The sequence below is a fragment of the Bombina bombina genome, chromosome 4, assembly GCF_027579735.1.
Source record: "Bombina bombina isolate aBomBom1 chromosome 4, aBomBom1.pri, whole genome shotgun sequence".
Classification (NCBI taxonomy): domain Eukaryota; kingdom Metazoa; phylum Chordata; class Amphibia; order Anura; family Bombinatoridae; genus Bombina; species Bombina bombina.
The window spans coordinates 1,019,316,014-1,019,340,580 of record NC_069502.1 but is presented as its reverse complement, the minus strand read 5'-3'; the positions used below and the strand labels follow the sequence as shown (position 1 = coordinate 1,019,340,580).

The following is a 24,567-nucleotide window of genomic DNA, read 5'->3' as shown; positions in this document are numbered from 1 at the left end:
TGGATTAGCGCACTTCCAGGTTAGAGTACTTTAGGCATAGCGTAGTTTCAGCTTCAATCAAGGAATAGCCTAAATTAGGTTTTAGTGTACCTGTGCTATCTGACATCCAGGTCTTTCACTTGAGTGCTAATATGTTACTTACAACTTGTAACATTTTTGCACTCACAGAACAGCTATACAAAATGATCACAACTTGAGACCTGAAGTAAAGTTTTAGGGCTGAAATAAATGTAGGAATCTTTAAGAAAATGCGGAAATGTCAGAGCTCCACCAAGGAATTTCCAATGTCCATCACAGAACACCAGGACTCCTCTTAAGGGCACTGTGGATGACCCAGGGCTAGGAAGAGCAAGGTATGTCAAAGAAAATTCACAAGTCTAAAGAAAATCAGAATAGGATTGGCAGAAGAGTATTTTCCTGTCCCTAATTCTATAGTTAGCCCCAGTAAATATACTATTTTGTCTAGGTATCAGGATTAGAAATTGTGATGGGGCCATTGTTTGGAACTAGAGGAACATATACAACTTTGTACTGGTCCAAGCTGAAACAAAAGCACCAACCCAGATATATCACAAAGACAGAATAGCTGAAGCAGAAGCACAAGCATATAAACAGGAAGGTACTTATTTAAAGAGTTAATGTTAGTATTCTATGTTTGTTAGAATATTTCAGAGTCAGAAATGTATGAATTATTCTTGCTTCATTATTTTTCACCATAGCAAAATGGCAATGAAATGACTACTTGCAAGATTTGAGGTATAATTCTTATTTTATACTGCAAATTTATCAAGATAACACCTGAGACCAAATATACACAATAGCAATAACATAAACATTTGCTAGTAAAACACTTTAATTTATCAAAAAAAATTCCCAGTGTTGCTGAGCAGAACAAAACTATGACACTGCATCCATTGCAATCTCAATCAATTGGTTTTAGGGGTTTATACCAATTGTCAGTAAACTTTAGTGACATTATTTTAAGAAAGCTTTTAAAGTGGTGCTAATTTATTGCACACCCATAAATTGGCAAATTTGTCCATTTATGGGTGTGCGATAAATAACCAGCCATTACAAGTGGCTGGTTATTGTTACCACAACCTCACAGTAGCAATTAGCGCTCCGAAAATGAGCCAGAGATCAGATCTCTGGTTAATTTTTAAAAAGTGCCCCAATTGCCCCCAAATTTTAGCTAATGTTTCTGCAGTATATGAAATAAAAAAAAAGAATAACATCTTTATTTTTTTGTATTTTTTAAACTGCACAAAGCAGTTTTATGGGGTTAAAGTTGGCGGGTGTGGGTGTTAGAAAAAAACGGCACTGAAAAGTGCCTTTACATTGTGGTCTATGGGGAACTGTGTGTTCTCTATAAATATATGTATATGTTTATATACACATATATTTATGTGGTAATATGTGTATATATGTTCGCATTGCGCATAACTTGTAATACCAGCACACGTTTTCACGAAAGGGATATTTTGCGCTCCACTTGTAATCTAGCCCTTAATGTTCTTTCTCAGCTGTGGGGTATGTATGTTTTCCTATATTCAAAGATGGCAAATGCCACAAGTTAAATACTGGCAACATATTCTCAAAAATAATAAACACATAAATTAAATAAGTATTTAGTAACACCACTCATATTAACCCCTTAATGACCGGACCATTTTTCAATTTTCTTACCCTTAATGACAATGGCTATTTTTACATTTCTGCAGTGTTTGTGTTTAGCTGTAATTTTCCTCTTACTCATTTACTGTACCCATACATATTATATACCGTTTTTCTCGCCATTAAATGGACTTTCTAAGGATACCATTATTTTCATCATATCTTATAATTTCCTATAAAAAAAAATATAAAATATGAGGAAAAAATTGAAAAAAACACACTTTTTCTAACTTTGACCCCCAAAATCTGTTACACATCTACAATCACCAAAAAACACCCATGCTAAATAGTTTCTAAATTTTGTCCTGAGTTTAGAAATACCCAATGTTTACATGTTCTTTACTTTTTTTGTAAGTTATAGGGCCATAAATACAAGTAGCACTTTGCTATTTCCAAACAACTTTTTTTCAAAATTAGCGCTAGTTACATTGGAACCCTGATATCTGTCAGGAATACCTGAATATCCCTTGACATGTATATATTTTTTTTTAGAAGACAACCCAAAGTATTGATCTAGGCCCATTTTGGTATATTTCATGCCACCATTTCACCGCCAAATGTCATCAAATAAAAAAAAAGTTCACTTTTTCACAAATTTTGTCACAAACTTTAGGTTTCCCACTGAAATTATTTACAAACAGCTTCTGCAATTAAGGCACAAATGGTTGTAAATGCTTCTTTGGGATCCCCTTTGTTCAGAAATAGCAGACTTATATGGCTTTGTGGTTGCTTTTTGGTAAGTAGAAGGCCGCTAAATGCTGCTGCGCACCACACGTAAATTATGCCCAGCAGTTAAGGGGTTAAATTAGGTAGCTTGTAGGGAGCTTGCAGGGTTAATTTTAGCTTTAGGGTAGAGATCAGCCTCCCACCTGACACATCCCACCCCCTGATCCCTCCCAAACAGTTCTCTTCCCTCCCCCACCCCCCCATTGTCCCCGCCATCTTAAGTACTGGCAGAAAGTCTGCCAGTACTAAATAAAAGGAGTTTTTATTTTTTTTAATAAAAAAAAATAAAATGTTTTAGCTGTGATGGACTCCTGCCTTAGCCCCAACCTCCATGATCCCCCCCCCCAGCAATCTAACCCTCTCCCCTACCTAATTGCCGCCATCTTGGGTACTGGCAGCTGTCTGCCAGTACCCAATTTGCCCCCCAAAAAAGTGTTTTTAATTATTTTTTATTACTAATTTATTTTTTTCTGTAGTGTAGCAGCCCCCCACAATACCCCAACCCCCTCCCCCTCCCAGATCCTCATATATATATATATTTCCCCCCCTCTTCCCACTCATTGGTGTCAGTGTGGGTAGGTGATCGCGGGCGTGCGCGCGCACCCGCGTGCGCACGCGCATGCGCGCCCCCGCACGCTCCCGGCACCCGGCGTGCACATTGCACTAACAGGAGCCGGATGCCGGGTAGCGATGGGCCGCCCACCCGCCTCCCAGTTGCGCTCCCACCCACCAACGAACCGGCCGCATCGCTACCGGTGCAGAGAGGGCCACAGAGTGGCTCTCTCTGCATCGGATGCTTTCTAAGGGTATTGCAGGATGCCTCAATATCGAGGCATCACTGCAATACCCTGAGAGCTGCTGGAAGCGATTGCGATCGCTTCCAGCACTCTCTTAGACAAGTGACGTACCAGGTACGTCCATTGTCACTAACTGCAAGTTTTTGCAGGACGTACCTGGTACGTCACTTGTCATTAAGGGGTTAATCTGCACTGATTACACCAAGGAAACGTTCAAACATTTTCCAGCAACCATTGTTTCCATTTAGTGTTAATTATATTGTTCAATGTGCAAATAATAATCAATGATTGCGCATGTTTAAAGACAATATTCCTTTTTCATGCTATTATAGTTCTAAAGCTTTAATAGAATTGCTGAATTGTTTTGTTACATAAAAGCCTTTTTTATTACAATTGTTGACACTTAAAACTGAATCATATTGCTGCAACTAATCTGTCTACTGCCAGACAGTAAAATCTCTTCTCTGAAAATAGAATGTGCGTATAATATACAGTACTTTACTATAAAACATTACTGTAGTAGTAACACAAAAAGTGGCCTATATTTATTGTTTACTAACAACCGTTAATGTATCTACATTCTCAACATTTATTATGTTGCTTTAAGGTACATGTTCACTAAAGAATGAAGAAATGGAAAACATATGCATAACATCGATCAGGGAGATAGATCAGAAAGCCTAAATATATTAAAAAAAACTTTCTCTCAAGGAATGGAACCAGAGGCAGAGAAGTGGAGTGATTATAGATTGGGGCCGATTTATCAATGTCTGTCCGACATGATACGCTGTAGCGTATCATGTCCGACAGACATCGCGGAATGCCGACAGCATACGCTGTTGGCATTTAACATTGCACAAGCAGTTCTGGTGAACTGCTTGTGCAATGCCGCCCCTGCAGATTTGAGGCCAATCGGCCGCTAGCAGGTGGTGTCTATCAACCCGATCGTATAGGATCAGGCGGATTGATATCCACAGCCACAGAGGCAGCGGACCAGTTAAGGAGCAGCGGTCTTAAGACCGCTTCTTCATAACTGCTTTTTATGGCGAGCCTGAAGGCTCACATGGAAGCAGGGGCATCAGAGGCCATTCGGACCTTGATAAATCGGCCCCATGTCTCTACTCTCTGGGTAAAACCCCTACATAGCTATTAGTCAAGGGATATCCAACAAAGATGTACAGGCAGAGGTCGGTAACTTATGGGCAGCATAGTACTGAATTAGAGCTAGGTAGAATCATCAGAAACAGGCTCAGGTCAAGAACAACTGGATAGTACAAAGTCAGTGAATGGAAGGAACGTTAGGATCAGGTCAAGGTAAGTGTCAGATCAAGTGGTTTAGGTTTCACACAAAGGCAAGGCAAAGAGAGTGGTAGAGCTAGTTCAGTTCCCAAAAAAGTGTATGCTATTACTTCATTAAATAGATGCCAGCATAGAAAAGATTTGAGCCAAACCAACACAACTCAGCAGAGAAAAATGACATGACTATAGAATTGCTATAAATAAATAAATTACACAATTGTTGTGTCATAAAAAAAGTGATGCAGAAAACAGAAGTGGCAAGAAGACCTAGGGCTCCATTTAAGAAGAGCTGGACAGACATTGCTCACATTTATCATTGCACAATTCACTGCATGTGCAACACCACCCTCTGCTTGCACGTGTCCAATCACAATATCAGTCTCCTTGGTCAGAAACGTCCAGGGAGATTGAAAAATGTCACTTTACAGTTGTGCAAGCCTGCATCTGAAGGCGCTCCAAAGCTACATTCATAGCTTCTTAAATGGAAAACTGGAAAATGCTGAGTACAACTTAAATAAGGATATTTACACATTTGTCTGATGAAGGGGTAAGATCCCCAAAACGTCACATGTCTTTTTAAACATGAAATAGCACTTTAAAAAATGCAGAGAGTGCAAGCCTGTTTGGATATTAATATTACTTTGCCCGCACCCTGGTTGATGCGGAAGGAGGCGAGAGTGCGCTTTCTACTACAATATATATATATTTATATACTGTATATATATATATATATATATATACCAAATACAAATGCACAGTATACCCCCATATATTCCTTCTGATATAGGTTTATTATTAATTTCCTTGTTTACTATTGTATTGAAACTAAAGAGTTTCAGTTCACACATTTAAATTTTATGATCATTCCACGCTGTCTAAAAGGATCATTTACATTAAACCCTTGCTGCACACAGCTATACTGCTTTGAACATTTTGCCACTGGCAGAGAACTCTTATAGCCCACAATTAAGTATACTAAAATGCCTCTTTGCAAAACTGTCTTCGAACAATGGATTTCATTAGACCTGCACTTTAGATTGTGATGCAAATACTTTAGAACATAACGCTATTATTATGATGCTTTAAATATCAGGTCATAGATTAGAATAAAGTACCAGACAGGCAAGACTCAATGGGGCCAATTTATCATAGTGCAAGCGGACACAATACAATGTAGCGTATTATGCCCGCCGCACATCCAGGTCCGTCTTAAACACAGGGCAAAAGGGGCAGCTGCCAAGGGCCCAGTCTTTGTTGTGGGGCCCAAGAGTCATGCCAGACTGCTGGTGTCATGTGACATGGGGGGCACACACTGTCAGTCCTAATACTGTCACAGTCAAAAATTTTCTGCTTATATTTATTTGTGAGAAACTGTGCCAGGCCTTGCCGGTGTCATGTGACATGCTAAGCTAGTGCCATGTGCCTAACTCAGCATCCAGCCAATCCCACTGCATCAGAATAGGTCCTGCTAGGGTTACCACTGTTACCAGGCAACTGCTCTGGGGGTGGGCATTGTTCATGGTAGGGCTGACTGTAGGCGCATGCAGCAGAAAGCTGGAGAGGCAGGCACAAGAACATTTGAACATCTGCAGCTACAGACACTGCTCTCTTCAGTCTTGAGGCTGTGTGACTGATCTCACACTGTATCCCTGCAGCCTTGAAAAGCCAGCATCCATTGTGCTTGTCCCCTTAGCCCGGCTCTTTCTGCTGTGGCCCTCAGATCAACTAACTGAAGTTTGTTAGGGGAACAGTGCTTTGTAGAAAGGTGTCAGTAAGAAGAATAAGTGAGTGCACACACACCCCTCCCCATGCATCAGTGTCTAGTGCAGGGTGAGAGGGAAGTTGTTCCTAGCAGAGAAGTGACATGTGCTGCTGTGGTTGATGTATAATGTCATGCTGATACTTCACACATTAAAGGTAAGGTTTATTTTTATAGATTTTTTTTCTCTGTCTCAGATTTTACAGCTTCCCATAGTAGTTCTGCTGTTCCAGTCAGTATACTTATATTTGTCTGCACCTCCATGCTTCCTCCTCAGTCTTTACCTTGCTTTACTCCTGTTGGCTGCCCTAAATCTTTTTAACCAGCTCTAAATCACTTTACCCAGCTGATCTCACACCAGAATCACATTCAAAAGCCTCAGCTTGATTGATTAGATGATCCATAGCTGATCTTGTTCTCCCCAAATGCCAGGATTACTGCACAGTGCACACATACTTTGTATTTTTAATATTGTCCCCAGTACTGATTACTAGTGCCTTTTCCACCTTCAATGGAAATAAAAAACACCCCATCTAAATGAATTCTGTGAGATGCCATTTAGTTGCCATTTATTTAATGTGTGCTGTTTGTTATGCCAAGTGTGGTTATATTATTATGTATGCTGTAAAGTATGTGTGTGTAAGAGGGAATGTGTGTGTCTGTGTGTATATGCTATATGCTCTGGAGAGTGTTTGTTTGTGTGTACATGTGTATGCTCTGGAGAGTGTGTGTTTGTGTGTACATGTGTGTGCTCTGGAGAGTGTGTGTTTAATGTGTACATGAGTATGCTCTGGAGAGTGTGTGTTTATGTGTGTGCTCTGGAGAGTGTGTGTTTAATGTGTACATGAGTATGCTCTGGAGAGTGTGTGTTTAATGTGTACATGAGTATGCTCTGGAGAGTGTGTGTACATGTATATGTGTATGCTCTGGAGAATGTGATATGGGTTAGGGGCATTTGTTATGTTAGGTATTCATGAAAGTGGTAATTTTGCTGTACAGTGGCTGTCTAAACAATAAATATGTAGTGAATATCCCAAAACTGTTCAGATGCTTTTCGGAGGGCCCAAAATAAATTCTTGCACTGGGGCCCTGTAGACATTAGGTCAGCCAATGATTTTTACTATGTGATGCCATTCATCACATTAAATTTTATGTACTTAAAATGTATACTGTATAATATATAAATAAATTAAAAACCAACTAATCATTTTAAAAAAAAATATATATAAAATAAATTGATTTAGTTGTTTTTTGGGATGTTGGGGTAGAGAGCAAAATTGCATGGGGGGCCCAAGAAAATGTTTGCCCAGGGTCCAGTCAATATTAAAGACGGCCCTGCGCACATCGATAAATGCCGACAGACACTGGTTTGTATGGTGTTGAAATCTGAGCTACTTTAGCTGGGTTCAGAAGTTAAAAACATTAACATGAAAACAAGGTTTAACAAGGAATAGTCGATAAACCCTAAACTGTGCTTATATGTAGGTCAATAGCTATATAAATACATCTTTCCAAAGCAATTTTCCAAGTTTTGCCTAATCTGCTAGCTGAGCTTTTATATCTCTTTTACTCATCTAATAGATATTTTTTTTATTGAAAGTCAGAATGGGATTTATCAAAGTGTGATTAATGCTTTGAAGAACTTGTACTTATTTATCTACTGTATCAGACTCAAATATGTCCCTTGGAAATATATTATTTAGTCATTTTGAATCAGAAAGGACTTTGAATGCTATAAAAAAAATATTCAGAAAAAAATGAATATGTTGCAATATTGTATTTTAGGGAATGCTTCATTATTTAGTGATACATAGAATATTATTCTGCGTCATTTAGCAGATAAACTACCACTGGTGGCCAAAGCTGTAGCGTTGTTTGCTTTTAGACGTAGGTTTATGTCATGAGAGAATAGTTTGTATAACTATATGCAAATGATGGTAGGGTTTAACAATGTGAAGGAATGAAGTTTGCACTGTTTCAGTTTTCAATTGGAAATATATTAGATCCCCGAATATTTTATATATATATATATATATATATATATATATATATATATATATATATATATATATATAGTTATACAAATAAATAAAAAATAATAAGCCTTTCCCACTCATTTCCAGCAATTGATAGCTGATTCCTGTGGAAAGTAATGGAAAGCAACTTTTTGCATGGTCTATTATGAAATCTCTTTATTTGAAGTCAAAATAAATAAAACTGCAATGCTATATATATATATATATATATATATATATATATATAAATATATATATATATATATATATATATATATATATATATATATATATATATATACTACAGCTCTTCAAAGCTACCCTAGAAACTGGTAGAGTCATTTAAATTGCACAGTAAGATTCCTGTGATATTGCCTATTATTTGCTGAAACAAGCAAGCCCTGATGGAGTGCATTTTGTGGATTTCATAATCCTGACTATGGCCTAGATTTAGAGTTTGGCGGTAGCCGTGAAAACCAGCGTTAGAGGCTCCTAACGCTGGTTTTAGGCTACCTCCGGTATTTGGAGTCACTCAAAAAAGGGTCTAACGCTCACTTTTCAGCCGCGACTTTTCCATACCGCAGATCCCCTTACGTCAATTGCGTATCTTATCTTTTCAATGGGATTTTTCTAACTCCTGTATTTAGAGTCGTATCTGAAGTGAGCGTTAGAATTCTAACGACAAAACTCCAGCCGCAGAAAAAAGTCAGTAGTTAAGAGCTTTCTGGGCTAACGCCGGTTCATAAAGCTCTTAACTACTGTACTCTAAAGTACACTAACACCCATAAACTACCTATGTACCCCTAAACCGAGGCCCCCCCCACATCGCCGCCACTGGATTAAATTTTTTTAAACCCTAATCTGCCGACCGCCACCTACGTTATCCTTATGTACCCCTAATCTGCTGACCCTAACTCCGCCGACCCCTATATTATATTTATTAACCTCTAACCTGCCCCCTACAACGTCGCAGCCAGCTACCTACAATAATTAACCCCTAATCTGCCGACCGCAAAGCGCCGCTACTTAAATTATCCTTATGTACCCCTAATCTGCTGCCCCTAACACCGCCGACCCCTATATTATATTTATTAACCCCTAATCTGCCCCCCTCAACGTCGCCTCCACCTGCCTATACTTATTAACCCCTAATCTGCCGAGCGGACCGCACCGCTACTATAATAAAGTTATTAACCCCTAATCCACCTCACTAACCCTATAATAAATAGTATTAACCCCTAATCTGCCCTCCCTAACATCGCCGACACCTACCTTCAATTATTAACCCCTAATCTGCCGACCGGAGCTCACCGCTATTCTAATAAATGTATTAACCCCTAAAGCTAAGTCTAACCCTAACACTAATACCCCCCTAACTTAAATATAATTTAAATCTAACGAAATTAATTAACTCTTATTAAATAAATTATTCCTATTTAAAGCTAAATACTTACCTGTAAAATAAATCTTAATATAGCTACAATATAAATTATAATTATATTATAGCTATTTTAGGATTAATATTTATTTTACAGGTAACTTTGTATTTATTTTAACCAGGTACAATAGCTATTAAATAGTTAAGAACTATTTAATTGCTAAAATAGTTAAAATAATTACAAAATTACCTGTAAAATAAATCCTAACCTAAGTTACAATTAAACCTAACACTATACTATCATTAAATTAATTAAATAAAATACCTACAATTACCTACAATTAAACCTAACACTACACTATCAATAGATTAATTAAATACAATACCTACAAATAACTACAATGAAATAAACTAACTCAAGTACAAAAAATAAAAAAGAACTAAGTTACAAAAAATAAAAAAATATTTACAAACATAAGAAAAATATTACAACAATTTTAAACTAATTACACCTACTCTAAGCCCCCTAATAAAATAACAAAGACCCCAAAATAAAAAATGCCCTACCCTATTCTAAATTACTAAAGTTCAAAGCTCTTTTACCTTACCAGCCCTGAACAGGGCCCTTTGCGGGGCATGCCCCAAGAAGTTCAGCTCTTTTGCCTGTAAAAAAAAACATACAATACCCCCTCCCCAACATTACAACCCACCACCCACATACCCCTAATCTAACCCAAACCCCCCTTAAATAAACCTAACACTAAGCCCCTGAAGATCATCCTACCTTGTCTTCACCTCACCGGGTATCACTGATCGGTCCTGGCTCCAAAATCTTCATCCAACCCAAGCGGGGGCTGGCGATCCATCATCCGGTGGCTGAAGAGGTCCAGAAGAGGCTCCAAAGTCTTCATCCTATCCGGGAAGAAGAGTAGATCCGGACCGGCAACCATCATCTTCCAAGCGGCATCTTCTATCTTCATCCGATGAGGACCGGCTCCATCCTGAAGACCTCCACCGCGGACCCATCTTCATCCAGCGACGTCCAACTGAAGAATGACGGTTCCTTTAAGGGACGTCATCCAAGATGGCGTCCCTCAAATTCCGATTGGCTGATAGGATTCTATCAGCCAATCGGAATTAAGGTAGGAATATTCTGATTGGCTGATTGAATCAGCCAATCAGAATCAAGTTCAATCCGATTGGCTGATCCAATCAGCCAATCAGATTGAGCTTGCATTCTATTGGCTGTTCCGATCAGCCAATAGAATGCGAGCTCAATCTGATTAGCTGATTGGATCAGCCAATCGGATTGATCTTGATTCTGATTGGCTGATTCCATCAGCCAATCAGAATATTCCTACCTTAATTCCGATTGGCTGATAGAATCCTATCAGCCAATCGGAATTCTAGGGACGCCATCTTGGATGACGTCCCTTAAAGGAACCGTCATTCTTCAGTTGGACGTCGCCGGATGAAGATGGGTCCGCGGTGGAGGTCTTCACGATGGAGCCGGTAGGCAGGCAGGTGGAGGCGACGTTGTGGGGGGCAGATTAGGGGTTAATAAATATAATATAGGGGTCTGCGGTGTTAGGGGCAGCAGATTAGGGGTACATAAGGATAATGTAAGTAGCGGCGGTTTACGGAGCGGCAGATTAGGGGTTAAAAAAATATGCAGGGGTCAGCGATAGCGGGGGCAGCAGATTAGGGGTTAATAAGTGTAAGGCTAGGGGTGTTTAGACTCGGGGTACATGTTAGGGTGTTAGGTGCAGACGTAGGAAGTGTTTCCCCATAGCAAACAATGGGGCTGCGTTAGGAGCTGAACGCGGCTTTTTTGCAGGTGTTAGGTTTTTTTTTTCAGCTCAAACAGCCCCATTGTTTCCTATGGGGGAATCGTGCACGAGCATGTTTTTGAGGCTGGCCGCATCCGTAAGCAACTCTGGTATCGAGAGTTGAAGCTGCGTTAAATATGCTCTACGCTCCTTTTTTGGAGCCTAACGCAGCCTTTATGTGGACTCTCAATACCAGAGTTATTTTTATGGTGCGGCCAGAAAAAAGCCGGCGTTAGCTACGCGGGTCCTTACCGACAAAACTCTAAATCTAGCCGTATGTGTCTTAGGGTGATTACTGCAACATGCTAAAGCTTATTTATATATGTTCCTTATTAGGAATGATAAAGGAGATAAAGATAATCTAAAGGCGTTTCATATAGCATGTCACTGGATTGCCAAATAATACAAATTTTGCTAACAAAATTAGTTTTACATGCATTTATTTTGTATGTATATATATATATATTTGTAATGCTAGTAATTTCTGATGCATATGTTTAAAAAAATAAAATCAATGTCCCTTTAAGATGGTTCAGGGCCAACATCTGCTATGTCATACAAACCATTGTTTTGTATTTGAGTAGATGATTACAAGCCTGGCCAAATCATTTGAGACAATATCCCCTGCTAGATAACTCCAGCTGAGGGCGATTATGTCACCCAGCTGAAATTAAAGCTATTGATGGAATGCAATAATAATTACTTAACGTGATTAATTTCCATAGGTCAGTCCCATTCTATGATGATGAAAAAGGGCACCATAGCAACGATTAATTGATTCCAATTACATTGTCATAGCATTAACTGTACACATATTCCATTCACGCAATTCTTAATCTTTAACCTTCTTCTGTATAATGTGTCTAAGACAATTTATACAAGTATTTTAGTTTGAAGTTTGAAGATTGAGTTTTTATATCTAGAGGGAAATGAGGAATTTTGTTATGTGAACTAATTTAAAAAAATATTATAATAGTGCAGTAGTAAAAGTTACTGTTAACAAACCATAACAAATAAATATTTTTGGCAACAACAAAAATGTGCATAATTGAAAGCATGGTTTTTTTAGCTTTGTTATTTTTTAGTGTTATAAAAATTCAACTTATATGAAAACTAAGTGGAGAAAGAGGATGTTTTTCCTGAACATGTATATATGGGTGTGTGTATTCGCACGTACATGTGTATGTGCATTTAATCATTTTATAATTTATAATATTTTTTAGAGCAATAGTGGTGTGTTATTCTTTAGTTTATTAAAATTTGAATTATATATGTGTGATTGTGTGTGCATGTTTGTGTATGTGCGCTTGTGTATATGTGTGTGCGCTTGTGTATATGTGTGTGTGTGTGCACTCATGTATATGATTGTGTGCACTTGTGTATATGTGTATGTATATATGTGTTCATGCGCGCATGTATATATGTGTGTGTGCACTTGTGTATATTAATGTGTGCCCTTGTGTATATGTGTGTGTGTGCATGGATGTATGTGTGTGCGCGCTTGTGTATATTAGTGTGTGCCCTTGTGTATATGTGTGTGTGTGCATGTGTATATGTGTGTGCGCTTGTGTATATTAATGAGTGCACTTGTGTATATGTGTGTGTGTGCATGTATGTATGTGTGTGTGTGCTTGTGTATATTAGTGTGTGCCCTTGTGTATATGTGTGTGTGCATGTATATATGTGTGTGCTTGTGTATGTGTGTGTGTTTGGGTATATATGTGTATGTGCTTGTGTTTATGTGTGTTTGTGCACATGTACAGTTGTGCTCATAAGTTTACATACCCTGGCACAATTTATGATTTCTTGGCCATTTTTCAGAGAATATGAATTATAACACAAAAATGTTTCTTTCACTCATGGTTAGTGTTTGGCTGAAGCCATTTATTATCAATCAACTCTTTTTAAATAATAATGACAACAGAAACTACCCAAATGACCCTGAATTAGTTTCTGGACTCCTGACAGACCCTTGCATCTTTCATCCAGTGCTGCACTGATGATTCTGGATTCTGAGTCATGGGGAAAGCAAAAGAATTGTCAAAGGATCTGCGGGAAAAGGTAGTTGAACTGTATAAAACAGGAAAGGGATATAAAAAGATATCCAAGGAATTGAGAATGCAAATCAGCAGTGTTCAAACTCTAATAAAGAAGTGGAAAATGAGGGGTTCTGTTGAAACCAAAACACAGTCAGGTAGACCAACAAAAATTTCAGCCACAACTGCCAGGAAAATTGTTCGGGATGCAAAGACAAACCCACAAATAACTTCAGGTGAAATACAGGACATGTGGTGTGGCTGTTTCAAGATGCACAATAAGGAGGCACTTGAAGAAAGATGGGCTGCATTGTCCAGTCTTACAATAGGCCAAACAGCACAGAGACAAGCCTCAAACCTTCTGGCACAAAGTCATTTAGAGTGATGAGAAAAAAAATTGAGCTTTTTGGTCACAACCATAAAAGCTACATTTGGAGAGGAGTCAACAAGGCCTATGATGAAAAGTACACCATTCCTACTGTGAAACACAGAGGTGGATCGTGATATTTTGGGGATGTGTGAGCTACAAATGCACAAGAAATTTGGTCAGAATTGATGGCAAGATGAATGCAGTATGTTATCAAACAGAACGCCTCATTTTCCACTTCTTGATTAGAGTTTGAACACTGCTGATTTGCATTCTCAATTCCTTGGATATCTTTTTATATCCCTTTCCTGTTTTATACAGTTCAACTACCTTTTTCTAAGAGATCGTTTGACAATTCTTTTTCTTTCCCCATGACTAAGAATCCAGAAACGTCAGTGCAGCACTGAATGAAAGATGCAAGGGTCTGTCAGGAGTCCAGAAACTCATTGACCTTTTATACACACACACACACACTAATTGCAAGCAAACAGATCACAGGTGAGGATGGTTACCTTTAATAGCCATTCAAACCCATTTGTGCCAACTAGTGTGCATGCTATCAGGTCAAAATCACTAGGGTATGTAAACTTTTGATCAGCGTCATTTGGGTAGTTTCTGTTGTCATTATGATTTAAAAAGAGTAAACACAGTTGATTGATAATAAATGGCTTCAGCCAAACACTAACCATGAGTGAAAGAAAAGTTTTTGTGTTATCATTCATATTCTCTGAAAAATGGCCAAGAAATCATAAATTCTGCCAGGGTATGTAAACTTTTGAGCACAACTGTACATATGTGTGTGCGCTTGTGTATATGTGTGTGTGCATGTATGTATGTATGTATGTATGTATGGGTGCTTGTGTATATTAGTGTGTGCCCTTGTGTATATGTGTGTGTGTGCATGTATATATGTGTGTGTGTGCTTGTGTATATTAATGTGTGTTGTGTATATGTGTGTGTGTTTGTGCATGTATGTGTGTGTGTGTGCTTGTGTATATTAGTGTGTGCCCTTGTGTATATGTGTATGCATGTTTATATGTGTGTGTGCGCTTGTGTATATGTGTGTGTGCATGCATATATGTGTGTGTGCATGTATATATGTGTGTGCGCTTGTGTATATGTGTGTGTGTGTGCATATGTGTGTGTGCAAATGTGTATATTTGTGTGTGCTTGTGTATATGTGTGTTTGTGCATGCATATATGTGTGTGTGTGTGTGTGTTTGTGTATATAAGTGTATGCGCTTGTGTATATGTGAGTGTGAGCTTGTGTACATGTCTGTGTGAGTGCATGCACAGTATATATGTGTGTGTGCTTGTGTATATGTCTTTATGTGCACATGTGTGTGTGCTTGTGTGTGTGCGCTTGTGCATATGTGTGTGTGCGCTTGTGTATATGTGTGTGTATGTGCATGTGTATATGTGTGCATGTTATATGTTTGTGCATGCACATGTATATGTGTGTGCTTGTGTATATGTGTGTGTGCGCATGTATATATCTGTGTGTGCGCTTGTGTATATGTGAGTGTGCGCTTGTGTATATGTCTGTGTGTGCGCATGTATATATGTGTGTGTGAGCTTGGGTATATGTGAGTGTGCACTTGTGTATATGTCTGTGTGCGCTTGTGTATATGTGTGTGTGTGTGTATGTGTGTATGTGTATATGTGTGCATGCTTATGTTATATGTTTGTGCAAGCACATATATATGTGTGTGTACTTGTGTATATGTGTGTGTACGCATGTATATATGTGTGTGTGCACTTGTGTATATGTGTGTGTGTGCGTGTGTATATGTGTGTGCGCAAATGTATATGTGTGCATGCTCATGTTATATACATATATATTTAAAGTTTAACAAAACAGAATCTATATTACAGTCACTGGTAATAGAGGTTATGCATTAAGTTTGATTTGTTACCATAAATTATTCTGTGATGATCCGAATGCAGAAGAAGGCGGCCACTCATGATATTTGTCTCTTTTCAGAGCCAGATTTCTTCTTGTGAAAGATCTGTGTAAATCCAGATTTTGCACAGTTTGTTGCACTTTTACAAGAAGAGATCCAAATCTGAAAAAAGCGAGCAGCCACCTTCTTCTGCATTTGGAACATCACACAAATGCACATGCCTACTATATATTCAAATGCCTTTTTTTAGCTTGTACATTTTCTTAAGATATACACTAAGCAATTTGTTTTAGTTACATTTGGAAGCAGAAGCATATTTTAAATATTTGTGAGGCCTTTTTGCAATGAAAACAAGTTGAATGTGATTAATAAAACCTTTTTTTTTTAAAATATCCTGCTGAAAATCCTTAACTTTCTTCCAAGAAGCTCAATTGTTAGTTACAAATGATTACAGTATCTAAAGTCAACCTATTATATTAAGGGTTATGCAGAATATAACAGAAGGCTGGAAAAGGCTGCAACCTTGGTGTATCTAATCAATAGGGGGGTGGTGTTACTTGTAACACATTTTGCTGACATTCTGCCTCTGAACCACCACCATGCTGCTTGATTTCATTGGAAGAAATTGTAAAACTTAATAAATTATTTGTTTTATAAATATATATATAAGTATCAGCAAACAAGCTTACATTGCCAATATATAATATGTATGGATTTCAAAATAATAATAATACAAAAAATCACGTCCTTTTCACCTTTTTGAAAAGGTACCATGGTAAGCTAATTAAGGGAACATATTACAAGGGGAGCGATATTTAATGCTCCGGCTCGAACGTTTACTCCGCTAGAAGTAAGCTTTTTGCGCGAGTTTGGTAGCAGTCATACTACAAGTTGAAAGTAAATGGTTTTCACTCTTGCAGGTGACAATATATTCCCCCATAGAAGTCAATAGAGTGTGCAAACTCGATTGCATATTTTGAAGTATGCTAACCCAACATGAAAATGTGAATATTTCACATTCCAATGTTCTTCGCATGACAGAATATGTATTATTTATTCATAAATACATATGTATACATATATCTGATGGTATTTTGGTACAATTCAATCTATGCCCATATATATCTATACCCCCCTCCAAAAAAAAGTCCAGCATTCGCTCACAAGCTCTCAGCTAGGATTAAAAGCAGAGTCAGTTACCGCATTTCACCAAATTGGACAAGCCCAGGTACCACGTCAAGGTCTCTTCCAAAAAGCTGGGTCTCTAATACAGCCACACAAATGCAGCCACGCACACAAATGCAAGCTCTTAACCAAACAAACTGGGAACAAGTCAGGGTTCACAGACTTATGTAATCACCCTGGGCATATGCAAAACAAGAAAAAGGGGACAGCACTTTCAGATCGGACCAGGTACACGTCCCATGACCCCTAAAGAGGCTTAGCTTTTGGTGCTATAGCACTCTCTGAAAGCTACCCTATTTCCAGAGTCACAGGCAGTTAATCCTGGGTCTGCCTAGGTGCAGGTCCATAGGGAAAATTACAAAGCGGACTATGCAACACACACAAAAGAAAATTCCAACACTCGCTCACAAGCTCTCAGCTAGGATTAAAAGCAAAACTGGAAGAGTCAGTTACTGCATTTGGCCAAATGGGACAAGCCCAGGTACCACGTCAAGGTCTCTTCCAAAAACCTGGGTCCCGAATACAGCCACACAAATGCAGCCATGCACACAAATGCAAGCTCTTAAACAAACTATATATATATATATATATATATATATATATATATATATATATATATATATATATACATAAATATATATATATAGGTATAGCTATATACAGTTATTGATAGGAATATGTATTTAAACATACATATAACATATTCTCCTGTGTGAAGAACATTGGAATGTGAAATATTTACAGTAAATACACAGCATAACACTATTAAATATGAATATTGCATAAATATATTTTTACATGTTTTTATCTACTTGACTACAAAGGGCTACAATATATGAATATATATTCACATTCCAATGTGAAGAACATTGGAATGTGATTTATTTACAGTAGATACACATTATAACACTTTATTAAATATGAATACTGAATCATGATTTGTTTTAAATGTTTTCATCTACTTAACTACAAAGGGCTCCAATGCACTTCTATATTTGTCTATATGAATTTAGATATGTGTTTATATGTTTATATGTGTATATATGTCTTTAAATACATATATACACATATAACACACACACACACACACATATATATATATATATATATATATATATATATACACACACACACACATATATATATATACACACACATATATATATATATATATATATATATATACACACACACACACATATATATATATATACACACACACACACACACACATATATATATATACACACACACACACACACACACACATATATATATATATATATATATATATATATAACACACACACATATATATATTTAGACATATGTATTTATGTATCTCTATTTTAAAGCCCTTTGCCTGCCTTTTTTTTCTAACACCTAAGAACTCATATCATTGAGCCCTCATGACTCTTTTTGTGCAAATTTTATTTTGATTCATTTTTATTAGATGGTGTTATTATGAGTTTAACTGTACTTTGTAATGTATTTGTTGATGTGTTTTGTGACACTTCTTTGTTTTGTGGAACAGTTAACCAGAGCTCTGAGGACGCGCCATCCAGACGAGCGTTAACTTCAATTGCACTCAAGCAATCGCATTTAGTTTCAACTTGTAAAACAAGTGAAAAACCTGATGCACGCAAACATCGCTTGCGCAAAAAGTTAGCGTGCCACTTGTAATCTAGCCCTTACTGTTCTTTAAATTATTTATTTAGCCTTGAATAGGTTGCACTGATTTTTGTTAGGGCCGGAAAATTGTATATTGTTTAACATATCCTGTTTGGAATAAATGATAAACTTAGATTTCCTTTTTGTAAGGATAATATATCCTATTTATGGGGACAATTTAAAGGGACAGTCTAGTCAAAAATAAACTTTCATGATTCAGTTAAGGCATGTAATTTTAAAAAAACTTTCCATTTTACTTTTTTCATCAAATTTGCTTTGTTCTCTTGGTATTCTTAGTTGAAAGCTAACCTAGGTAGGTTTATATGCTAATTTTTTAGCCCTTGAAGGCCATGTCTTATCTGAATGCATTTTGATTTTTTTTTCACAATTAGAGGGTGTTAGTTAATGTGTGCCATATAGAGAAAATTGTGCTCACACCTGTGGAGTTACCTAGGAGTCAGCACTGATTGGCTAAAATGAAAGACTGTCAAATGAACTGAAATAAGGGGGCATTCTGCAGAAGCTTAGAAACAAGGTAATAATCACAGAGGTAAAAAGTGTATTAATATAACTGTGTTGGTTGTGCAAAACTGGGAAATGGGTAAAAAAGGGATTATGTATCTTTTTATACAATACAACTTTTGGTGTAGAATGTTGAATTAAATACATTTTCCTTATCATTGCCCTAATACAACCATAAGTTGACTAACTCATTTAGAAAGTATGAAAATAAATGGCTGTTTTCTGTTTTGCTTTCAAAAACAGTTTCACAGCTCTTAAAACAACTATTGTCAAATTAACAAAAAATGAAAATAAATTGATATCCAGATGTACATTCTTACATTTTTATTATTTTTTCCACAGCTACCTTTTGCAGAAACACTATACCATTTCTATGGCAACGGCAAATCAAAATCCAGAAGAAAACGTAATGTTCTAAATAAAAAACATTTGGCGATGGATGCAAAGGTAAGTAATCTATATTAAAGAGGAGCTAAACATTTAGTTCACATAAGCAAAAAAAAAAAAATATTATGCTATGTAGCCAATATATTTGTGACGGACATTTATTAAATTTTACTTTTTAAAAAGGGTACTCAACATATTTCACTATTTATAATTCTTTTTTTATAATCCATAGATTTAAATGACAGTTTGCAAATATTTAGTGCACGCACAAAGGAATAAAAAACAAACAACGCTACAATAATTAGCCTAATGATTTTTGAGTGAGTATAGTTTTATATCTTCTAAATAGGTGTTTGAATTCCCATGTAGTGTGCCACGTTAAAAGTGTGTATCCAGTGCGTTCACAAATAAAATTGTTTAGTTTAAATTTAATTTAATTTTTTTGTAATACAAATTTGTTTAATTTTACAATGCACATGGATTATATCCATTTATATGAGTTTTATGTTCAATAAAGCTTTGAGTAAATGTGATGCTTAAAGAGATGCTTAACCCAATTTTTTCTTTCTTTCTTGATTCAGATAGAGCATGCGATTTTAAGCAACTTTCTAATTTACTCCTGTTATCAATTTTTCTTTATTCTCTTGCTATCTTTATTTGAAAAAACAAGAATGTAAAGCTTAGGAGCTAAATGTAGCCACCAATCAGCAAGCAATATCCAGGGTTCTGAATTAAAAATGGGCCGGCTCCTTAGCTCAAAGCAAAGAAAGTATATTTATTGGTATACAAAAGTTGAATTTAAAACAACCATACTCATTTGTTTTCCTATGAAATATTATAGTGAGAGACAAATTGTATTTTAATTAATTGTACTCAGATGAAAGGAAAATAAAAATAGAAGTATATTAATATCATAGTGATGCAGTGAATGTGGACAGTGCTTATCAAGTGGGATGTACCCCCTTCTGTGCCTATAACTTTATGATAATCATGAGTGTTCAAAGTGTGGTTCAAGGGAGGACCCATTTAGGTTTTATACATGTAGAGAATGGCCCTGGGAATATCCAGGAGACTATTGTCCCCATTTATTAAAGGGACACTCAAGTCAAATTACATTTTCATGATTCAGATACAGCATGTCATTTTAAACAACTTTCCAATTTACTTCCATAAAAAAATGTGCACAGTCTTTTATATTAATACTTTTTGAGTCACCAGCTCCTACTGAGCATGTGCAGGAATTCACAGACTATACGTATATGCATTTGTGATTGGCTGATTGCTATCACATGGTACAGGGGGAGTGGAAATCAGTGACGTGCGGTGAGGTCAGAGGCTGGTGAGGCACTGTCTATGATACGCCAGAGAAACACAGTTGAACTCAATAGAGGTATCTTAAATTAAACTAAAACATTGTTTCTCAACCACGGGCCTGTAGTACCCCCAACAGGGCAGATTTTCATTATAGCTTAACCAGTGCACAGGTGACATAATCAGATGATAGGTGAGAGAAAATTAGTAATCATGGTGTTACTCATCAGCTGATTACTTCACCTGTGCACAGGATCAGCTATAATAAAAACCTGGCCTGTTGGGGGTACTTGATGACCGTGGTTGAGAAACATTGCACTAAAGCACCAGCTCATTTGCAATGTTAATCACCAGCAGATAAAAGCATGTAGTAAACGTAATGCATATATCTCAAATACAGCTCCAATACCAGCAGATAAAATAAAACCATATTAGTAAAGTAATGCATATATCTCAAATTTAGGTCCAATACCAGCAAATAAAACTCTATAGTAAAGTAATATGTATATCTCAAATTCAGCTCCAATACCAGCAGATAAAACTTTATAGTAAAGTAATGCATATATCTCAAAATATATGTGAATATATATATAGGTTGGGGTGTGTGGCAACTTAGTCAAGGGCAGGAGTGGACAGCGGTAGCCATGGTAGATTACACTAGAATGTCTCTAGCAATAAAGCATATGATGTCTCTAGCAATAAAGCATATGTCATCTGGGCACCACTGGTGTACAAGTTAGTAACTCTACTTAAGAATAGAGATGGTTTGATCAGATATGAAAGTAACCTCTCCAATGTCAAAGAAACATCATCAGTTTATGATAAAAAAGAGAAACAAAAATGCACATGTGACAGTGACTATTACTAGTCATATAAATCTGCAACAAAACAAATTTATGTTCAACGGCCCCATACATGTAACATATAAGTATATGTAAATTCTGCATCCTTATATAAAACCTAGAAATCAAAAAACTTTGTGCATTAAGTACAAAAACCCAGAGATTGCCATAAAGCTTAGATTTTAATTTTACCCAGTTTGTTGTTTTTATTTTTTCTTTCTTCAAAATGCATTTTAATGTGATTTTAAAGTGCAAGAAGAAACTGAAGATCGTCATAGAGCCCAGGATAAGGGAGCAAAGCAAACAATACACTGGTGCCAAATAGTTTTCATTACATCCAGTTATATCATTGTTTATATAAATATAAAATTATTTGGATATCTGACTGTAAATCTGCACAAACTATACAGTAACTAGAGTCTGTGCATAAACTGTCACTATAACATACACAGAGCACTATCTCACTGCCACATACACACAGAGGGCACTATGTCACTGTCATATACACACAGAGGTCACTATCTCACTGCCACATACACACAGAGGGCAATATCTCACTGCCGCATACACACACAGGGCACTATGTCACTGCCAGATACACACAGAGGGCACTATGTCACTGCCACATACACACAGAGGGCACTAAGTCACTGCCAGATACACATACAGGGCACTATGTCACTGCCAGATACACACAGGGCACTATGTCACTGCCACATACACACACAGGGTACTATGTCACTGCCACATACACACACAGCGCACTATGTCACTGCCACATACACACAGAGGGCACTATCTCACTGCCACATACACACAGAGGGCACTATGTCACTGCCACATACACACAGAGGGCACTATATCACTGCCACATACACACAGGGCACTATCTCACTGCCACATACACACAGAGGGCACTATGTCACTGCCACATACACACAGAGGGCACTATGTCACTGCCACATACACACAGGGCACTATATCACTTCCACATACACACACAGGGCACTATGTCACTGCCACATACACAGGGCACTATGTCACTGCCACATACACACAGAGGACACTATCTCACTGCCACATACACACAGAGGGCACTATCTCACTGCCACATACACACAGAGGGCACTATGTCACTGCCACATACACAAACAGGGCACTATCTCACTGCCACATACACACAGAGGGCACTATGTCCCTGCCACATACACACAGAGGGCACTATGTCACGGCCACATACACACATATACACACAGGGCACTATCTCACTGCCACATACACACAGAGGGCACTATGTCACTGCCACATACACACAGAGGGCACTATGTAACTGCCACATACACACAGGGCACTATATCACTGCCACATACACACACAGGGCACTATGTCACTGCCACATACACACAGGGCACTATGTCACTGCCACATACACACAGAGGACACTATCTCACTGCCACATACACACAGAGGGCACTATCTCACTGCCACATACACACAGAGGGCACTATGTCACTGCCACATACACACACAGGGCACTATCTCACTGCCACATACACACAGAGGGCACTATGTCACTGCCACATTCACACAGAGGGCACTATGTCACTGCCACATACACACAGAGGGCACTATGTCACTGCCACATAAACACACAGGGCACTATCTCACTGCCACATACACACAGAGGGCACTATGTCACTGCCACATACACACAGAGGGCACTATGTAACTGCCACATACACACAGGGCACTATATCATTGCCACATACACACACAGGGCACTATGTCACTGCCACATACACACAGGGCACTATGTCACTGCCACATACACACAGAGGACACTATCTCACTGCCACATACACACAGAGGGCACTATCTCACTGCCACATACACACAGAGGGCACTATGTCACTGCCACATACACACACAGGGCACTATCTCACTGCCACATACACACAGAGGGCACTATGTCACTGCCACATACACACAGAGGGCACTATGTAGCTGCCACATACACACAGAGGGCACTATGTCACTGCCACATACACACACAGGGCACTATCTCACTGCCACATACACACAGAGGGCACTATGTCACTGCCACATTCACACAGAGGGCACTATGTCACTGCCACATACACACAGAGGGCACTATGTCACTGCCACATACACACACAGGGCACTATCTCACTGCCACATACACACAGAGGGCACTATGTCACTGCCACATACACACAGAGGGCACTATGTCACTGCCACATACACACAGGGCACTATGTCACTGCCACATACACACAGGGCACACAACACAAGACACTGTGTCACTATCATCACATACACACGGGGCACATTCTGGAATGTGACCTTGCCCAATGGGTTAACATTTCAATAGGACAACACCATTATATCACAACACCATTATATCACTGCCACATACACACACAGGGCACTATGTCACTGCCACATACACACAGAGGACACTATCTCACTGCCACATACACACAGAGGGCACTATCTCACTGCCACATACACACAGAGGGCACTATGTAGCTGCCACATACACACAGAGGGCACTATGTCACTGCCACATACACACACAGGGCACTATCTCACTGCCACATACACACAGAGGGCACTATGTCACTGCCACATATGCACAGAGGGCACTATCTCACTGCCACATACACACAGAGGGCACTATGTCACTGCCACATACACACAGAGGGCACTATGTCACTGCCACATACACACACAGGGCACTATCTCACTGCCACATACACACAGAGGGCACTATGTCACTGCCACATACACACACAGGGCACTATCTCACTGCCACATACACACACAGGGCACTATGTCACTGCCA

At 38.2% G+C, this 24,567-nt stretch overlaps 1 protein-coding gene across 1 annotated transcript in view; it reads left to right on the top strand.

Annotated features, from left to right (window-relative positions):
* Nucleotides 1–24,567, top strand: part of PCSK2 (proprotein convertase subtilisin/kexin type 2) — a 454,748-nt gene that overhangs the window by 49,426 nt on the left and 380,755 nt on the right. The window contains exon 2 of the mRNA XM_053712119.1: nt 19,504–19,608. Within this exon, the coding sequence (XP_053568094.1) occupies nt 19,504–19,608 (105 nt within the window). The remainder of the gene's footprint in view (nt 1–19,503; nt 19,609–24,567) is intronic.